Source organism: Cebidichthys violaceus, unplaced genomic scaffold (assembly GCF_023349555.1).
Source record: "Cebidichthys violaceus isolate CVI_PGR_0920_01 unplaced genomic scaffold, fCebVio1.0.p SCAF_24, whole genome shotgun sequence".
Classification (NCBI taxonomy): domain Eukaryota; kingdom Metazoa; phylum Chordata; class Actinopteri; order Perciformes; family Stichaeidae; genus Cebidichthys; species Cebidichthys violaceus.
Window position 1 is genome coordinate 3,400,297 of NW_027176417.1, and position 18,949 is coordinate 3,419,245.

Sequence of the window (18,949 nt, forward strand, 5' to 3'; positions counted from 1 at the left end):
CCCCCCCCCGCCCCCCCCACCCTTCTAATTGCATTGTACACTTTGTATTCTGCATTTTACAGCCGCTGTTTTTACATTCATATGTCTGTGGTGAGGTTGAGGACTGTGCAGTGTGTGTGTGTGTGTGTGTGTGTGCATTTGACAGCTGCTCTTTTTATAAAGTTGGTGGTGAGAGTTGAGGTATGTGAGGGCTGAGGATCGACGGCCTCTCTCGCACGCTTCCACACGATAACGTCGAGCCTCTTCTCTCGTATCTTGAATCTGTATCTAGTATGAAAGGCAGACTTTCCACACAGAGAATACTTTGGAAAACGTTTTTTTATCAGATCTTCACTTCCCGCCCACAACAGAATCAAAGAACAACGGTGAAACACCGGGACAGAGACGACTGTCAAACTGAAGCAACGCGTTGTTGTTCCCCGTTCCTCTGCGTTACAAATCACACTAAACAGTGGCAGCGTCCCGCATTGGAGGACAGGGTGGGTTGTCAACATTTACATCACAATGTACACAAAGGTCCTCGAGAAAACTTCCAGTCTGTAAAAAAACAAAATACTTTTAAACGGTGTAACACTGAGTCCGTACTTCCTCCTTTTTTTTCTCACATTTACAAAGACTTTTAAAGTCAAATCAAAGAAAATAAAAGCAAAACTATAATCACAACAATAATACTCAGATTTTAGTAAATATAAGTAATAAATATCGGTGATTTACTGTCAATGAAGGCTGGAGTTTCACATGGAGCTCAGCTGATGAAGGGACATTTAAAGTTTGGGTGGAGGTTCTAGTGTTGTTGACCTGCATGTCTCTATTCCCCACAGGTGAATGCTCGTCTCATGAGGTACTACTGCGCCAAAGACAGTTTTGTATTCATACATTTGCAGGTATTTCTAATATCTCACCAGACAATAACTGTGAGGTTTGGGAGGATTTTAGCGAAAAGCTTTGTTTGTTGAGTCTGTAAGGTTGGCATCTAATATTTTGGGGCAAAACTGCAATTCCAGCTTTGTTCATTTGACGGCATCTATGAGGCCTGGGAGTCAAACGCTCCTCAAAGTTGAGTTTCTCCTCGAAAAAAAGCCCAAAAGCAGTCACATTACGCCCCATTTCTGGTCCTAAACTTGTCAAATTCAATCACATGCTGACTCTAGCCAGTGAAACCTGCCTCACAAGAGGAAAACTCTGCCAAACTCTGAGTATCGAACTTAACGTCAAACACTAAAAGCATAACAAACCAATCGTACATAAATAAACATAAACCCCCTGAAGATTTGAAACGTCTCACATCATTCCTGCAGCATAATCCACCGTCGATCATCAGCATCCATCGGCCTCAATACTTTACAGGTGAATACACAGCTTCCATGTTGTGATTGTGTGTACTTAGTAATACTTTACAGAGCTGTAAGAGAAGTGGATTGTGCTGCAGAGGTAGATATACAACGACTGTAACCTTCAATCATGAAATCAGAAACACTGGTGGTAAGTGGTGGTACTGCAGTAGTAGTACCTTCGTATCCCCTCTCAGTCAAACTTAAATACTTTTCCACAGTTCCTCAGATGTTAACGAGCTCTGATCATCGGCTGTGGTAAAGCTGATGACAGCGTGTGTCTTCACAGTTTGATGGTGTCCTTTGTCTTCCTCAGTTCTCGTGTCTCTGCTGTTATCTCTGCTGCTCTGCAGAGGGGGGGCTGTCCAGGCTGCTGTAGGGGGACAGGGAGGACGTCGCCGGCCCCTCGACTTTCCCATCATCCCCTTCCTCCTTCTCCATCTCCACGTCTCTTTCTCCGCCCTCTGTTCTGAACGCCTCCACCGATCCTCTCCCGTCCTCGCTCGACTCCTCAGACGCAGAGAGACCCTCCTCGCCTCGGCTCTCCGCCGCGCAGACGCCCCCCTCGCTGGGACTCGAGCTCTCCCGGTCCTCCTCCCCGGGGACGGGCTCTCTGACCTGGTTGTGGTGCTTGACGTTGTAGCGCTGGTTCTGGAAGAACTTGACGATGGTGTGCTTGGGTAGGTCCAGCTGGGCCGACAGGGTGTGGATGGCCTCCTGGTCGGGGTAGAGCCCCACGTCGCCGATGAAGCTCTGCAGGGTCCCCAGAGCCTCGAGGGAAATCCGCGTCCGGGAGCGGGCCTTCTTCGGTCCTCCGCCTCCTCCGCCGGGGCTCGTCCCGCGCTGGGGCCCGTCTTCTGAGCCGTGCAGGACCAGCAGCTGGACGGGCTGAGGGTCTTCACGAATCGGAGACGGAGTGGTCAGAGGTGGCAGGGGCGGTCTGTGGAGGGCCTGTCGAGAAAAGAATCTATATTTACATTTCTGTTTGTGTGAAGACGTTTTGAACATTTTGCCATGTTACGTATCATTTTGTAATATTACAATACGGCATTAATGTAGAGGACGAGCATATAAAAGCGTAAAGGGATGATGACAACATTGCTGCAGATTTACAGGCACATGAAGACACTTTAAGGGTTCAAGACAAGGAGCGGATGTAGAGACGTTACAGCAGCCTCATCGTGTGTAATTACAACACAAAGCTTCAGTAATAAGTAATAAGAGTCGTGAAGGGAAATGTAGAACAAGCGGAAGTGTCACCGACCGGCCTCCATCACCCACCAGTATGCACACATAAACAGCTTCAGCGTATTAGCAGGGCGGGGCGACCAGCACACCCAAACACAGGAATCCAGCACCATAAATCTGTGGTCCATTGAAAATTAAAGGACCTAAATAAAGATAATGGCAATTCTTTTTTTTCCTCTGCTTCAATAATTACAGGGAATGTCCTGAATAATATTGAGGTTAGGGCCAGACTGGAGAGCATTTGGGGTTTTGGGGAGAGGGTGGGATGGAGGAGTGTTTAGCAGGAAATGTGTGGGCCGCTCATTTACCACTTCTATTTTCACAAGCTTATGGGACACAAATATGACGAAGAGGAGGGCTGCTGAGAGGAGCAGGTGGCGGGACGAGACAGAGGGAACATTTCCTCAACAGCACATCAAGAAATCAGACGCTGGCGTTCACATTTTCTCACGCGTAAAACACTTTTGATTTGTGTCTTTTGCTCGCAGTGTGGTTGAGCGTGGCTGTGTATTTTTAAAAATCAGATTTTTCACACAGATTTTTCTCTTTTAGTCTTCACAGTGACCACAGATGAATTCCCCGATTGCTTTAAAGTAAATAGGAACTGATGTGAATGCTCTGTAGCTACGCCTGACATACTGCAGAGCACCTAACCCGGGCGACTGGCTGCGTGTTTGTACCTGCTGTTCTGGCATGTGCAGGACGGTGTGGAGCCTGTCGCTGTGCTGCTGCCTCGACTCCTCTTCGTAGACCTGATCTCTATCGGCCTGCGTTAGCGCCAGGAACCTCCTGATGGTGCACAGGTTGTCCCACAGGGTGCGGTTCTCTGGGCTCGGGCTCTCTTTCCACCTGAGCAGCTCACACAGCCAGCCCTGGAGGAGATTTAGATGTTCAAATCAACGTATGATGATTTAATGACTGCACTTTTTTTTTAGTAAAAGTCCTTTTCGTTTCTGATGAGTTCTTCTGGATAGATGACTGTTAAGAAAATGAGCTTTTTGTGGCAGATTTTGTTTGTTTGTTTTTGTCCTGTAAGCAGTATTTGAAAAGCTTCGGCTTGACTTGATGCATGTGATTGTTTGTTTATTCTGTGTATGTGTGTGGCTGTGGCTTATGTCACTGTTTACCGACATGATGTTCTTCTAAAATCAGCAAAACGCTGCTAGTTGGACTGAATCGCATCTCTAATTCAGCACATGTATTGTCTATGTGGATACAGTTTTGTCTTTTTTTGGAGTATTTTATATTCAAATTCGTAAATAAATAAACTACTCATTGTGTTAGAATAGAAGTTGTTCCCTGAGAGGAGAAATAAAGTCGGAGGGGAGCAGCGAGAGTCTGCAAGTGTGTATGTGTGTGTGAAGATTAGATTATCTCTGCTAGGCTGACCCAGGATCTGCCACCAGCTGTTGTTTATGCGCAGCCTTCAGCCTGGAAATTAATGGTAATAATGCGATCATCCCTCCGTCATCTTGTCTATCTTTCCCTCCGTCTTGCATCCTTCTGTTCCTCCTTCTCCACGGTGTCGCCCGCCTCATCCCTCCATCAATTTCAGTCCATTTACTGCTTTATCATTGCAGACTTTTTAGCATCTCGGTGTCTCCACACACTTCCTCTCAAACCATTTCGGTCTGTGTTGGTAATAAATCAGCAAAGGCATTTAAACTTCCTCTCTTTGCCCCCCCCTCCCCCTCTCTCTCCCTACAGTGCAGACTCCACTTTGATCTCACCCTCCATCACCCGCATTGTTTATCTGAGGATGGAGACGCGATGGTAGGCCACAGCGGGTAATCAGATCCCCACACACACACACACACACACACACACACACACACACCTGCATGCTGCACCCTCATCAACTCCTTCAGACATCATCAACTCAGCTCGACGCTGTGTGCGTGTGTGTGTGTGTGCGGATGTCTTAAGGGAGGTTCATGTGCGTGAAGTCATTCTTAAGAAGGTTATCAGCGGGACAGTTAAAAGAATAATCCTCTCTGAATGCAGGTTTAGGCTCGAGTCAGTGGTAAAAATCAAGGACTGCATCTTTAAGCACTAAAGAAATGTTTCAGTGGGACTGACCTGACTTTTATTGGCAGCCACCTTGGCGAACAGAGCCTGGGAGACCTTCGCCCTCTTCATCTCCTGTTGGATCTCCTCATAGATGCCCAACGAGATGTTGACCAACGGGTCCAACTTCAGCGGCAGCTCTGCGGCAGACATGCTGCACTTTGTCTGCACAGAGCAGGACACAGAGAGCGAAAAATGTAAAGTAACAGCACTTAACATGTGACATATAGAGTCAAACAAAGTGTCTCTCACTGGCAGAGCTGGTCCTGTGAATGCATGCCTGTACCTGTGGGTGTCTGAGTGGGTTGCTGTTGGAGATGTGGGTGGTGGAAAGGTTGTGGTTGGAGTTAGCGCTCCTCTCTCTCTCCTCCTGGTAGATGCGGTCTCGCTCGCCCTCCGGCAGGTTGAGGAAGCTCTGCATGGCCTTCAGGTTGACCAGCAGCGACTGTGAGGCCGAGCGAGGATCCTCCTCTTTACGAAGGATCTCTGACAGCAGCCCCTGCAGCCACACACACACACACACACACACACACACACACACACAGGAGTGAGCGTGGTTGAACTGCATCCTCTCTGGTAACAGTAAGGTCGTGTATTTCAGTTTACCTGTGTGCGGTTAAAAGCCACGCGGGCAAACACCGCCTGAGAAATGCTGGCCCTCTTCAGCTCGTTCCTGACTTGCTGGTAAATGCTGAAGGAGACTTCGGCCCCCGAGCAGTTGAGGCCGGGCTCGGTGGCGGCCCCGGAGCCCTTGCAGGTGCGCGGGATGGGCGGGTGGTGGAGGAACTGCTGGTTGACTCCCTGTGGGTGCTGGTGTGCGAGCAGGCGGCTGACGGCTAGCTGCTGGTTGATGAGGTGGGCCATGGCGAGCTGCTGACGGACGAGCTGAGGGGAGAGCTGGGGGGACAGGAGCCCGCCGTGGCCCAGGAGAGGAGGCCCCTGGGGACGCAGCGGGTGGTGCTGGCTGGCGGGGTGAGGCAGACGCTGAGGCTGGGTGTCCCCGAGGCCACTCTTGATGGACAGAGCTCCGGGGCCGCCCAGGGACCCCAAATGGGTTGGGGAGGGTAAGAGAGACGGAGGTCGCTGGGTGAGGATGCTCAGGTCCAAATCCCTCTCCACTGTGTCACCACACACACACACACACACACACACACACACACACACACAGGTTTGTGTTACTAACATGAAAGCAGCTGATTGGGCGTTTCACCTTTTAATCCAGCTGCTGTCTAGTTTCTAGTCCACACAAGGTGCATTATGTCATTATGTCATTATGTCAGTATCAATAAAGGATGAATGTACCTTTAATATCTGATTTATCCTGAGCTGACCACATCTTCTCAATGTATTCACCTGGTGGGGGAGACATATCAAAGGTGTAAGTATATTTAGTTACACACTCACACATCTACCAAGTGTCGGAACACAATAACATTTCTGCATGCGACTACAGCCTAAATCAGGCAATATTCAATTAAAAATCACAAGGAAAATAAGTATATCCAGAGGCTTATTGTGAAGGGGCAGCAGGGGAAATCTGGTGGTCCTTCATGTGTAGAAAAAGTAAGACTGTGCTGTGAAAAAAGGCCGAATGATTCAGTGGATGATCTCAGTACCACAAAGTCCTATTTTCCCTTTTACTGTCTCCACTATTTCCAGATAAGATCAAATAAGTGTGTCCTCTTCATCCCTGCATTGAACGTTTCTGCTCTCCTGACGGCCTCTCTGCTCGTCTCCACACAAATCTGCTTCTTGTTACGCGTCTGCTGGGTTCGGGTGAGAGTCACATTTTAGGTTATTAGGGGAATAAAAGTTGGAGTGAGGTTTGGCAGGCCTTCAGATTTCTACCTTCCCAGTGCGTGTGTGTAGAGCGAGTGTAAGAGGAGCTCTTGTTCCTGGGTTTTGGTGGCGTGTGTGTGTGTGTGTGTGTGTGTTGGGGGGCTGCTGCTGTTTTCCATTAGGAGTTAAGAGCATTTAGTTTTGTCATGTGTATTAAGGGTGACATTAATGCAAACCATGTGTGACAGTTCAGTCCTACTGAGAGCTGTCAGTGACAGACGTCTCATGCAGCAGATTAGACACATGCAGGCTGACACACACACACAGGGGGCGGACAGATGAATGGGAAAAAACGTCCCTAAAAAGCATCACATTTAAAGCAACTAAATCACGAAAACAAAAGGCAGCCAGGCAGGTGAGTCACATTGAGTGGAGTCGTGATAAGCAGTGAGTGTCAGCTTGAAAAAGAGCTCCGACAGTCTCCACTTCTCAAAGCGACGTGAGGCCAATAAAGTATAAACAGCCGAAGAGTTGATGGTTGAGGTGCACTAAAGAGTTGGTCACTAAAACCGGAGAAGTTTTTAACAACGTGGGAGAAGTTTAACAAGGAAACATGCGACGATAAACTGCTCGCGGACGACTCTTAACGGGGGAGTTACTGAGCAACACAAAGCTTTCCGCCCAAATGAAGCGACACCTGCGACAGACTGCGATTACATATGCACACAAGGAACCAGATTAGTGTGAAAGAATGTTTTTACGTGCTGCTCATTAATCTTTTCACTTCATGCCAGAAAGATTAATATAAGACTTGATTTAAGGCCAAAATGTGTGGCAAAATCCTCAGAAATGTAACAGAACTCTTCAGACCTTTGGAGTTACCTTTGATGCGTTTGTACCTCTTGTACCAGCGTCCAAACTCCTGGCACTTCGAGGTGGAGACGTTGATGTAATAGGAACTGTTGACTATCGCTGAGATCATACTCTGACAGAAACACAGGAACATGTACAATAAACTTGATGCTGTAGCTAAAATTTAAAAAAACCCTGAGACACTTGTAATCATTTTATTATTGATTATTGCTCAATGGATGAGATTAGAAAATCGTGATGAACTCGTCTTTCAAACCATTCAGGCGTCAAGCTCCCCTTTCCCAGCATGCACTGTGGTCACTTCTAAATGAGCAGTGGAAGCTCAACATGGGAAACACTGAGGATTTAAACTCACATGAGTCAGGCTGCACACACACACACACACACACACACACACACACACACACACACACACACACACACACACACACACACACACACACACACACCACCCACACACTTCCCCTAATCACTAATTACATCATGACTAAGTCCTGTGTATAAATCACAAGTTGAAAATGACACACTCTCAAGTCTAATGACTGCAGGGTGTGTGTGAGGAGGATAATTGAGGTGTGCGTGTTTGCATCCTTTCCCATGGGACAGTATCAATACTTGTGTGTGTGTGTGTGTGTGTGTGTGTGTGTGTGTGTGTGTGTGTGTGTGTGTGTGTGTGTGTTAGAGAGATTACACAGTGCTCTAAGTGTGTGGTGAACTGATGATGAAACCACATGTGTTTAGAGAAAATACTTAGCAGCATCTCGGCTGTCCGTATGTGTGTGTGTGTGTGTGTGTGTGTGTGTGTGTGTGTGTGTGTGTGTGTGTGTGTGTGTGTGTGTGACAGAAAGAATTAAACCCAGATTGACATTTATATCTAATGGAAAAGAGGAGATCTATCGTCTGAACGTTTGACTCCAGACTTACAACTGATTTTGTGGAGGCTTTATTTACATCCACATACCTGGGAGAGGGGACACTCCTTGGCCAGCGCGCTCTGGTTGGTCTCTCGGAGCAGCTCTTTGAGGGCGTTCCTCACCGTGGCGTGGGTCCACTGCTCTGACGGCAGCTCCTCCAGCCGTGAAAAGCTGCACGTGAGACGCTTTGTAATTATACATATTCATTCACGTAAAGCAGAGGCCGTCAAATCCAACAACAATCGGCTTTAAGTTAAAGGTTATTAACTCTTTTGTCCAGAGCTCAGAGCTTTTCATCACTGCTCTTCTTTCTTTAAAAGCTAAATAATTGATCCTGTCCTGTTGTGTCTGCTGGTAAAAATACACCCAGTATATGACAGGAAATGACACAGCTCCACTGCTTGAACTTTAAACTAACCTGTTTGTTACCACAGCTGGATTAACCTAGTTGGGGGCCTTGTGTTGTACATATTGTGACTGTTTTCCCTGATAATACATAAAGGATACTTTATTTATTAAACCTAATAAAGATGCAGACCTGTGCAGTAGGATCCGCAGTGTGACCATGTGGTAGACCTCCAGCAGCATGTCAGCCACTGTTGCCTCTGGAGCGTCTGTTAGGTAGTGGATGGGCATCGGCTTCCACTGGCCCACTTTAATGATGCCTGGAGAACACAAACAAACACACACATACACATAAAACTAAAGCATGTGTTCGTCGTCTGTTTAAAATATCTAAATGTCAGAAATCTAGTTTTCATGTTCTCTTATTGATGTAGACCTGATCGGCTTGTATGTGTGTGTGTGTGTGTGTGTGTGTGTGTTGGGGAGTTTAACATACGACCATCCCAGTCTTGGAGCATCATCCTGGGTTGAACATTCCCCAAACCTTCCAACAACCGTGACTGGAAGCGCAAATCTAAACAGGCCTAATCGCGTTAGGATCGGCTAAATCAAACACAGACCCTGCCTGGCCTTGGCCTGCCAGCCTCCATCGTGTGTGTGTGTGTGTGTGTGTGTGTGTGTGTGTGTGTGTGTGTGTGCGCGTGTCTTCATTGCATGAGGATGGTGGTGATAGGGGCAAAAGAACAAAGGCTGTTCTCTTGGGACTCCACAGTTGATTAATCAGAGGAGAAATGTAAAATCAGCTCGGCATTAAAGACTGAAGCCGGCTAAGACTGAGATGTTGATGCTCTGAATAAACACAGTGAGGTCACCGCTCTCCTGTCTCACTGCACAGTATTTTATCCTCATATCTGGCAGTTCTTGTGTGTCCTGCAGCTGACTTTGCTTTAGTAATGATTTTGAATACTTCAACATGTCATCAACAGGTTGTTGATATGAATTACAGACCTACTTGAACATTTTAAACTCACATAAAAAGTTATGTTGTCGGTTAAAGTGAATATTTTAGTGTATGGAGTGCATGTTAAAAATAATTATAAAAAATAATTTGGTCGAGATGATATTGTGCTAAGTGCAGTATGTTTTCTTAAAATAAAGTGTGGGTTGTTTCTGGGAACCTCTAGCGGTCTGCAAGCCCTCAAATACGGTAAATGTTTATTTCTAAGTGAGTAATATCAGTGAATGCGTCCCAAAACACGGCCTTCAGTTAAATTTAGTTTGATTTTTTTTGCACAGCAATTCACCTAAGCCCATGTTAAATCCAGAGCAGTAACCATATACCCTAAATAAGAAATAGCTTCTTTTTAATTAGCCATAATGTGCAAGATAATTAAAGAAACTCCCCCCCCCCGTGCCAGTTAAGAGTTTAAAAATACTAGTCCAGCCAAAGTTATGCAAGATGCAATTCAATGGCAGAAGAAAATAGAAGAGACTCTGTATAATTTTGGTTGTGACCACACTGGGGGAAAAAATGCATGACTCCAGCCAAAAATTATTTATTTGAAAAGAAAAGGCTTATTTCTCAGAACAAAACCTAGCCATTTGGGAGAGGCGAGGGGGGTCGCAGGGCGTCGGCCACTTGGTTAGAGCGCCCTGTGTTTACGGGACACACCAGGAATGTCAAACTGCCATGCTCTCTCTGTGTGTGTGTGTGTGTGTGTGTGTGTGTGTGTGTGTGTGTGTGTGTGTGTGTGTGTGTGTGTGTGTGGAGGCTGTTGTCTGCCTTCTTGTTTTGATCTCAAAATGATGAGAAAAGGTTTTGGTGCTGCGCCGTGACACAGATAGCGTTCGGTTTAACCTCCGTGCCGCCAGGCGGGTGAACTGACTCGCATCAGATCTGGAGAAAGCGGACGGGTTTATCTTTCAAATACCTTCTTGGTAAATACCTTCTGTGTACCCGTGTGGCGAAACCCCGCCCATCTGGAAACCAGTCGTACTGTTAAACTGCTGCTGGAAATAATTAATTTCTCATCAATATAATAAGAAAGACTGAAACATGAGATGTTTCCCGTCGGCGCCACGATATGCAACCAGGGGCTGAAACTCTATGTCTCCCAATAATGTATGACTGTTGTTGCATACTCTCATATTTGTTTTAGCATAACTGCCAGACATATACTTAGCCTAAAACTGACATTGAAGACAACTGGATCCCACACTTCCCCCATTCTTTCTGCTGATGCCTCACGTCTCGTTGCCTGTATCTTCAGTTGTTTTTTCCATTTTGGAAGCTTATAAAAAGTCAGTTCTGGGTTCTTTACTCTGTTTGTAGTGCATCCCACCAAAGAGCAGCTTTTAGGGATTGGATTTAGGCATAATTGGCATATTTGAGTTGTCAGACAGGGTTACAGTTTGACTGATATTCATTGTCACAGGATGTCTATCATTTCCAAACAGGATTTCTTGAATACTAACTGAATTAAAGTGCGTGTCAACATGAATACGGTGAATTGTTTTTGCTAGTATGGCTTAAAAAAAGGCCCTTTTTCACGCAGTGGTAAGCTGTATTCTCTATCTGGAGGAAGGAATAACTGGAGAGGCTTGACTTCAGGACTACAGATCAGATCGGCTCTTCACTCATGTGAGGCGTGGTAATCACTTGGACACAGACTCTACTTACCACTTGCCTGTACAGCTGAGCTGTGCGAGTATCCCAGCGCGACCAGTGCCGTCTCCACCAGCTGCGTGAAGAGGACGTCCTTATGAACCAGCACAAACTCAGCGTGGCGGTCGCCGTGCCCCTCGCAGTCGCCGGCTCCGCCCACGTCTGCGTGCTCCACCACGCAGTAGACCGGGATCATCAAACCTGGACGGAGACGGAGAGAGTTACAGGAGAAGAGGGCTCAAACTTAGCGGGACCAGCTTTCTTATGTGCGAAGTTAATGTTTCCGTAAAAGACAGAGTTGCCCAATTAGGTCAAGCATGTCTGGGTGCACACTGCATCTGCAACAAACAAAAAAAAAACCCTCAAAATGTGGAGCTGGTAACCAAAAACACCGAGGATAGCCTCCAGTAAGTGCACTTACAGCTGTTTATGATAGCAGCAGCATCAGTCTAAAAGGTTGGTTCAGACTGTCAGAGTAGTAGCCTGGAGCTTTTTTTAGAAAATTACATTTCAAGGCCCAAATCGGGTGTTTTTGGAGGATTTTTAAGCTAACCGGTTCGTCATCTATGTCTCAGCGTTGTGTGAAAAGGATTCCTCCAGAAACCACAGCTGACAGCGACAGGTTTCTGTCTGTTCGGTGACGCGGCGTGTCAGCGGCGGTGCTGCTTGGTGATCTCAGCGGAAGACTAAACTGGGCGGCAGCCAGCATGAATGTCAGTCGGTATGTGTGAGATTGTACAACTGTATTTGTTTTCACCACACATTCAAAAACCCACAACGAATAAGACTTGCTTCTTAAAGCGCCGGACATGATATCTGCGTCACTGAGTGCTCAGGAGCGATTGCCACAAACTCCGGCGCTGACTCGTTATTGGGCGAGTCACCGAGAGCTCCTCCTGGATGCGTTCACACCCATCCAGTCCGCTGCTCGGTCCCACAGGAACTGCTAATTAACGAGCGATCAATCCTCCTCCTGACGAAGCGGCGACAGAGCCAAACCGCAGCAGCGTCAGGCACGCCATCGGCCAATAAGACAACCACTCAGGGGAAGGGTGGAGGGAGGTAACCCAGCCGAATACGTGTGTGTGTGTGTGTGTGTGTGTGTGTATACTGCTACAATGTTTGTGTGATGATGCATGATGATGTTCTCAACTGCATGAGAGAATAATGGGCATTTGTGCGTGAGTGTTTTCTGTGTTAGGTATTTTAGAGTTTACATGCAGCTCTGCAATACCGATGAATAAGGCCAACCCACCCACGGACGTTAGACGCCGACATCCTCCACAGAAGTCTTAATACTACTTTAAATTCATGCAACATCTTGTGTGGTTAAAGTGGAACGTATTTAGGTTATCAGCACGCCTACAGTTCCTGAAGTGTTGCTCATTTGTATACTTTACTAGACAAGGTGACGTTCTGGTTTTTCTGAAAAAGTTCTTCCCAAAGCATGTTTGTATCTGTGCGACGGCCTCACCTCCCAGCGGTCTCAGCGGCGTGCCGTTCTGGCTGCCGTTGACCTCCAGACGGCTGGACTTGCACGGCGGGGGTCCGCTGGAGGCGGGGCTCTCGCCTCTCTCCTCGGGGCTGACGCTGTCCCGAAGGCCGGGGCTCTCCGTTCCCCCGCGCTGCTCCATCCCCCCGAAAACTCCAGGAGGAGCCCCCGGTACAGAGTGGGAAGCTGGGAGGAGACACAGGGAACTTCCTTTAGTGCACATCAAGCAAAGGAAACAACTGAAACAAGTTCAAATGCACCTTCACACTGTATATATAGATATACATCATTTATATATCTCGAGTATATCATATTTCACACTCCAGTGTTGACAGTGAAGAGCCATTAGAGGCGGTTTCATCAACAACCGATTCGCTTTGTTCATGTCTTTGTTGTTCACATAGAAGAGAGGCAGCGACGACCACAACAGACACAAGAGTCAGAGGCATCTGGGACCAATCACAGGTCAGTCAGACTAAATACAGACGAGCATATTATTCTCTGTTTGGACACATCGGAGTAAACGACACACGTTATAATGACAGACGGGACAATGCACTCTGTATACTGTAGGAAGAAATACAACCAAGGAAAGCATAGAATTAGACTCGAAATGTTAACAAAAGTCTTTTTTGATGATGTAAGTTGTATGAACATCAAGTGTAACGTGTTGTATCTTTTGACATGACAGTGTGACACGACCCGACCAGGACAGGACAGGACAGAGTACATTATAATACATCATAACACAGGTCAGAATACTACATGGTACTTCAGAATACTACATGAAATCACACAGAAGGACACGAGTCACCAGAGACTACAGGAAGTCATTGGGCTCTAGTTCCCCACACAGTAACCCCCATTAAAACCACAACGTGTCGTTATTTTCACACGGATTAGAATATATATATATATATATATATATATATATATATATATTTTTATTAATGAGTTTTCGGAGGTGCTGGATTGCTTTGTTTCCCTTGGAGCCAGGCTAGCTTTCCCTCCCGGTTTCCAGTGTTTATGCAGAGACATTTGAAACATTTAACAGTCGGCAAAGCCTCAAAGCATACTGTGTATATATATGAACAGTATATCCATGAACCTGCAGCAGCATCCCGGCCACATGCACTCTGCACGGTATCTTTGGGAGAGCCGTCCGCTGTGTGTTTTTCTCCTCACGCTGTGCGGTTTCCACTGGTGTGACCGTAAAGCCAGCAGCGACACCTGACTATAATAAAACACACATGCCGAATTATTAGCTGCTGTTAAAAAAAAATAATAAAAAGAAGCCCGTCCATCACAAGCGAGACAAAAAAAAAATGATATAATGTATTTCATTAATTTGTTCAAATCAACTAGTTTTGTTTGATATAACTTTCCAGAGAATCCCTTAAAAACTGACGAGTTGACACGTTCATCTGCACAGGATTGGGACGTGATTAGCCTAGCTTAGCACAAACACTGGGAGCAGGGGGAAGCCGCTAGCTCGCACTTCCTCTTCCACCAACTTCTTTCACACAACAGCCATCAGATAAACAACATACGAGAAGAACAAAAACAAAAGCTATCAAAGGCCAAGACCAACGCTAGAATTGTGCGTAAAGTGTTTTGCACAATAACTGCCAACAATACAATTGTGTTTCTATAATATACGATTAAAAAGCAGTTTTTGTTCCTGAAAGACCACCGTGTCGCTGCTGATCTCGGTCCCTCTGCTAATTTTCCCATTAATCCTTTATCATAAAAGTGACTTCACGATCGCGGAGCAATTTCCAGGCCACCAAAAACCAAAATAACGTCAGAAAAGGTTTTCCCCTGGTGGGACTCATTTTCACTCCAGGGAGGAGAACAACTGAGTGCTTTTCATCCGTCTCAGTCGTTCTCTCAAATCAACACACACCGAACGAGGACACAATGCCGAGGACACAACTCTTTAAATGTGATTTAAGGGAGCAGGACCAGGCTCCACCAGACACCTCACACACTTGAACGAAAGATGAGAGAACATAAGCCGCTTTCTCTCTTTTAATAAACACATATTTCCGATCATAATCAGCCTCCTTGTCTCCTTGTTCTTGTCTCCTCTAACCAGTCAAAGTGGTTAAGAAGGAGACGTAAAGTGTGGAGGAAACAAAAAAGATGGTTGAGGCGTTTGAAAGAAGTAACACTGTGTGTGCGTCGCTTGTCTTCAACTTGAATTAAATTCATTTATTCATTCTTTTCTCATCAGTTGACTGGCTTTTATTCTTTTTCTTCATTATGACGTCATACTTTGACCTCACACTTTCATTTGATCTCATTAATCAAAATGCAAACAGTAAATGACTTTACTGGGCTGATATACTTTTATATCATTAATGAAGTAAAAAAAAAAAAAAAAAGAAAAAAAAAGAAGGGTTGGGGCCTTGTTTCGTCTTTCACTCACTCGTTCACACACATGAAACCACTTCAGGACACCACAGACTTTACGAGCACACATGGAGGCCAAATGTACAGTCACACTCAGTAGCCTCCGACTGACAAATCACACAGAAAAGCCTCCTGTAGTGGAGTCATCAGGGTCTGATTTACGGGGCCTTTAACGGCATTTCAGATGCTCACCGATATTAAATCAGAGAGGTAAAGTGGACTGTAGTTCAGTAGAAATCATTGGGGTCTGGTGACACCTACAAGTTTAGGGTAAACACAAGAAACACTGGATGTAAACAGAACTTCAGTTTGTTTACGAGGCTCCTTTAGAGCTTTTATCCAACACACTTATGAACTCTGAACCGGTGAAAAGACTCACAACGCATAATCATCATCACGACTATTGTTTCGTACAACTGTGGTTATTTAGGGTTCAAATAATTTATACATTTATAAATATAAATTCACTTTATCCAGCCTGTATCCAGTAAAAAGAACATTTATGTCACCTACACATGAGACAGTGGGAATAATAATATTTATCATGATTTTTAGAGTTTACTTGGCTTCAACAGACCAACAGTGTACCCTTTAATATTTAACATCATAACACTATATCATATTAGACTATCATACGACATTACCGAGTCAGATTTTGGTCCTGAAAAATGTTCACAATGTTAATTATTAAACGGTTGGATTGCTGAGGCAGAGATGAAGCCTCTTCCATTCACTCAAATAATAATCGGTCCGTTATTTATGACTCGTTATCTGCAAATAAACACTAATTGTAAAGACCAATTGAATCTCGAGGACATTCTGGCAGAACGTGTTTAAATAATCAATATACCGTCGTTAAGTCTGGACCGTCTTCGCTTCCCAACGGCAACATTTACGTTACGGATATCAGCGTCTCTGGAAGCAATATTAACTCCTTTGAATTTTGTCACGTTAGCAGAACAAACATGGAAGCTAACGGCCAGTTGGGTCCCGATTAAATCTATCCAATAACTTTAAACCTTAGACTAAGTATTAAATAAGAAGTGTCTTTATGATTTTAATAGCTGGTGAATACCTTTCCACTGTATTGTTATAACTCCAAAGTTATGACAATACATTGTAGTATTTAAATCTCCCTTTGACCTTTGTCAACTCTTCACTTTTTAAATGTATCTCATCATATTACATATATTCAGTTTAATGAATATCCTTTGTAAAGCGATAAAAGACACCGTGAGAGTCCGTCCTTTACGATTAGAGGAACTACATTCAGTAAAGAAATAGTTCAAATATTTATCTCACCTTTGATCAAATAAAATATAAATCAGTTAAAACTTATAACAGAATATTACAGTATTGCTTTACTGTGAACCAAAAATTCAAATGCAATTACTTATGTACTTATATTAACTGAAATATCAAAAAGAAAACTCATTCATCATACCTCATAAAAAGTGACATTACTGTAGTAATAAATATCTATTATTGTGAAATATTTATGGTCAACGTTACATTTGGTTAAAGTTAACGATCGACTTACTTTACTGTAATAAAACCAAACAGTTTAAATCCACAAGGTCAACTGCGACAGTGTTAAAAGACATTTCAATATGTGTGCACATAAAAGGTAGATTCCTTCTTTCTGAACTGTTTCATCTGTAGTTTCAATCAAGTTCTCACTCACTTTTCAAGAAGTCGCCGTGCCTGCTGGGGAATAAACTCCATCCATTGGTGAAAAGGAGAGAATCCAGCCTGAGAGGATGAGAGTCTTTCCCGACGCTTTCCCCCCCTTTGTGTCAGAAAAACGCTGCTCCGGCAGAACCAGCGAGGAGATATGAAGACGAGGAGTGATGAGGGCACACTGCTGCTGACTGCTGAGCAAAGAGCAGTAAAGTGACACATGTGGAGGGAGGAAGGGAGGGAGGAAGGGAGGGAGGGGAAGGAGGGAGGGAAACCCAAAGAGAGACTGACACACATGAGAAAAAAATATAGCAGAAGTTGTGAAGCATGTGGTTAAAAGAAGCCTGTAATCTCTCTCTCTACCTTTACGCTAGAAAGTCGTGCACTAAATGAATAATGATCACCGATTTAGAAAAGATGATTAATTTGCCCAGATGTCGTGATGGCAGAGAACAGGAGGAGAGAGAGAATAAGATTTATGGAAACAACGTCACCATTCTTACACATCAGACACGCTGAAGAGATTCACATATTTAAAATAAGTCATAAATGATCAGAGTGGAGCGGATTGTCTGCCCTCTACCGGTGGACAAACGCTGGAGTTAAAGGATTGAAAGGGACAAAAATACGGATCTAACTCTAACTCGTTGTCCATTTATGTTTTGGGGATATATACCGCTTTAAAAAAGTGAAATCTGTAATCATTAAAGCTGTTTTAGTGACAGAGAACGCTTTCATAAACAACAGGTAGACTTAGGAATTGTATTTCTTCAAGACAAATGATCAAAATCTCACTTTTTCCCTCAGTTGGGTGGGATTAAAAGTCTGAACACCACTGATTTAATGTCTCTGCACGGACTGATGGTAATGCTGCATTAATAATAACAATCTTTTCTTTTAAAGAAATGATTCCATGTGTTCCGTCCATCCGTCACTCGTGTGTTTGTTAGTGTGTCTGTCCAAATAGCAGGGCTGCTGGTCAGCTTTCCTTCATTTATTCTGGATGGAAGAATAGTCACCTATCATTACTACTCCGCCTGTCTGCCTTCCTGTCGCTCCTCCTCTGTGGTTTGTGTGTGTGTGTGTGTGTGTGTGTGTGTGTGCAAACTGCCAACACTTGTCTGTCCTACATCATCGTAAGTATCTCTGACAGCTCACCACAAGTCACTCACCATGAGCAAGAAGAGTGTGTGAGTGTGTGTGTGTGTGTGTGTGTGTGTGTGTGTGTGTGGTGGAATGCAATTAAAGAGTGCTTTCACAAGGCTCAAACCAGCTCTTATTACCTGTTCGTTATGGCGGACGCTGCTGTATATAAGCAAAGGAAATTATTATTTCAGTCAGAATCTGGACTCTTGTTTTCAATTTATATTGAATTAACTTCATTTTTTGTTTTTCTTTTGCTATACGAGTCATTTTATTGGCAGGAAAGTCAATAACGTGTCAAGTCTCTTTGTGCATGAAACACGTCGCACCAATCAGATTTAATTAAGCTGCAACTAATGGATTATTTTCACCATCGACGCCCGATGATTCATTCCCAGATAAATCAATGAATCGTCAATTAAGCCCAGAATGAAGTCATCAAATGTCTTGTTTTCAAGTCTAAAACCCCCAAAACATTCAGTTTTATTCCTTTAGCTGCAGCAAACAGTAGAAACCCTCTGAGGACAAGGAGCGCTCGTCTTTTCACTGATGAAATGCTGCCCCCCTGTGGTGACAATGGTAACGACAGGTAAGTACTGTCCTCACATCTAAAACCTAAAATAAAGACTGTTACATAATAATTTTTATTCCTTAATTATTCATATTTTATTATCTAAAGGTAGTTCCTGCTCACTCATAGTAATACACACTTAGTTCTGCAGTTATTCCTCATTACTGATCATAATAATGTTTTTTATTTGTTTAAAGTGAGGGGGGGTTAATGGGAAAATAACATGTGACACAACGTCAACATCTAGTGGCTGTTTGGGGAACTAGATTTGCTTTTGTTTAACATTTATATATTCATGAAATAGAGGTCCATACTATTTGTATTTGTGCACCTCTCTGTGTGTTCACAGAGGTAATACTTCCTGATATCAGATTCCCTCATGTGCCTTCCTTCAGATCATCTTCTATGACGACGAGTGCGGCAGCG

At 44.5% G+C, this 18,949-nt stretch overlaps 1 protein-coding gene across 1 annotated transcript; it reads right to left on the bottom strand.

The window, feature by feature from the left end:
- Nucleotides 1-336: 336 nt before the first annotated feature.
- LOC137878833 (DNA-binding protein SATB2-like) lies at nucleotides 337-12,856 on the bottom strand. Its single transcript, XM_068719255.1, has 11 exons — nucleotides 12,697-12,856; nucleotides 11,238-11,423; nucleotides 8,751-8,877; nucleotides 8,260-8,383; nucleotides 7,308-7,410; nucleotides 5,949-5,999; nucleotides 5,253-5,764; nucleotides 4,933-5,145; nucleotides 4,659-4,811; nucleotides 3,260-3,451; nucleotides 337-2,282 (listed from the first exon to the last, which is right to left on the bottom strand). The coding sequence occupies exons 1-11, from the start codon at nucleotides 12,854-12,856 to the stop codon at nucleotides 1,665-1,667; spliced, it is 2,439 nt and encodes an 812-aa protein (XP_068575356.1). The 3' UTR covers nucleotides 337-1,664.
- Nucleotides 12,857-18,949: the final 6,093 nt, after the last annotated feature.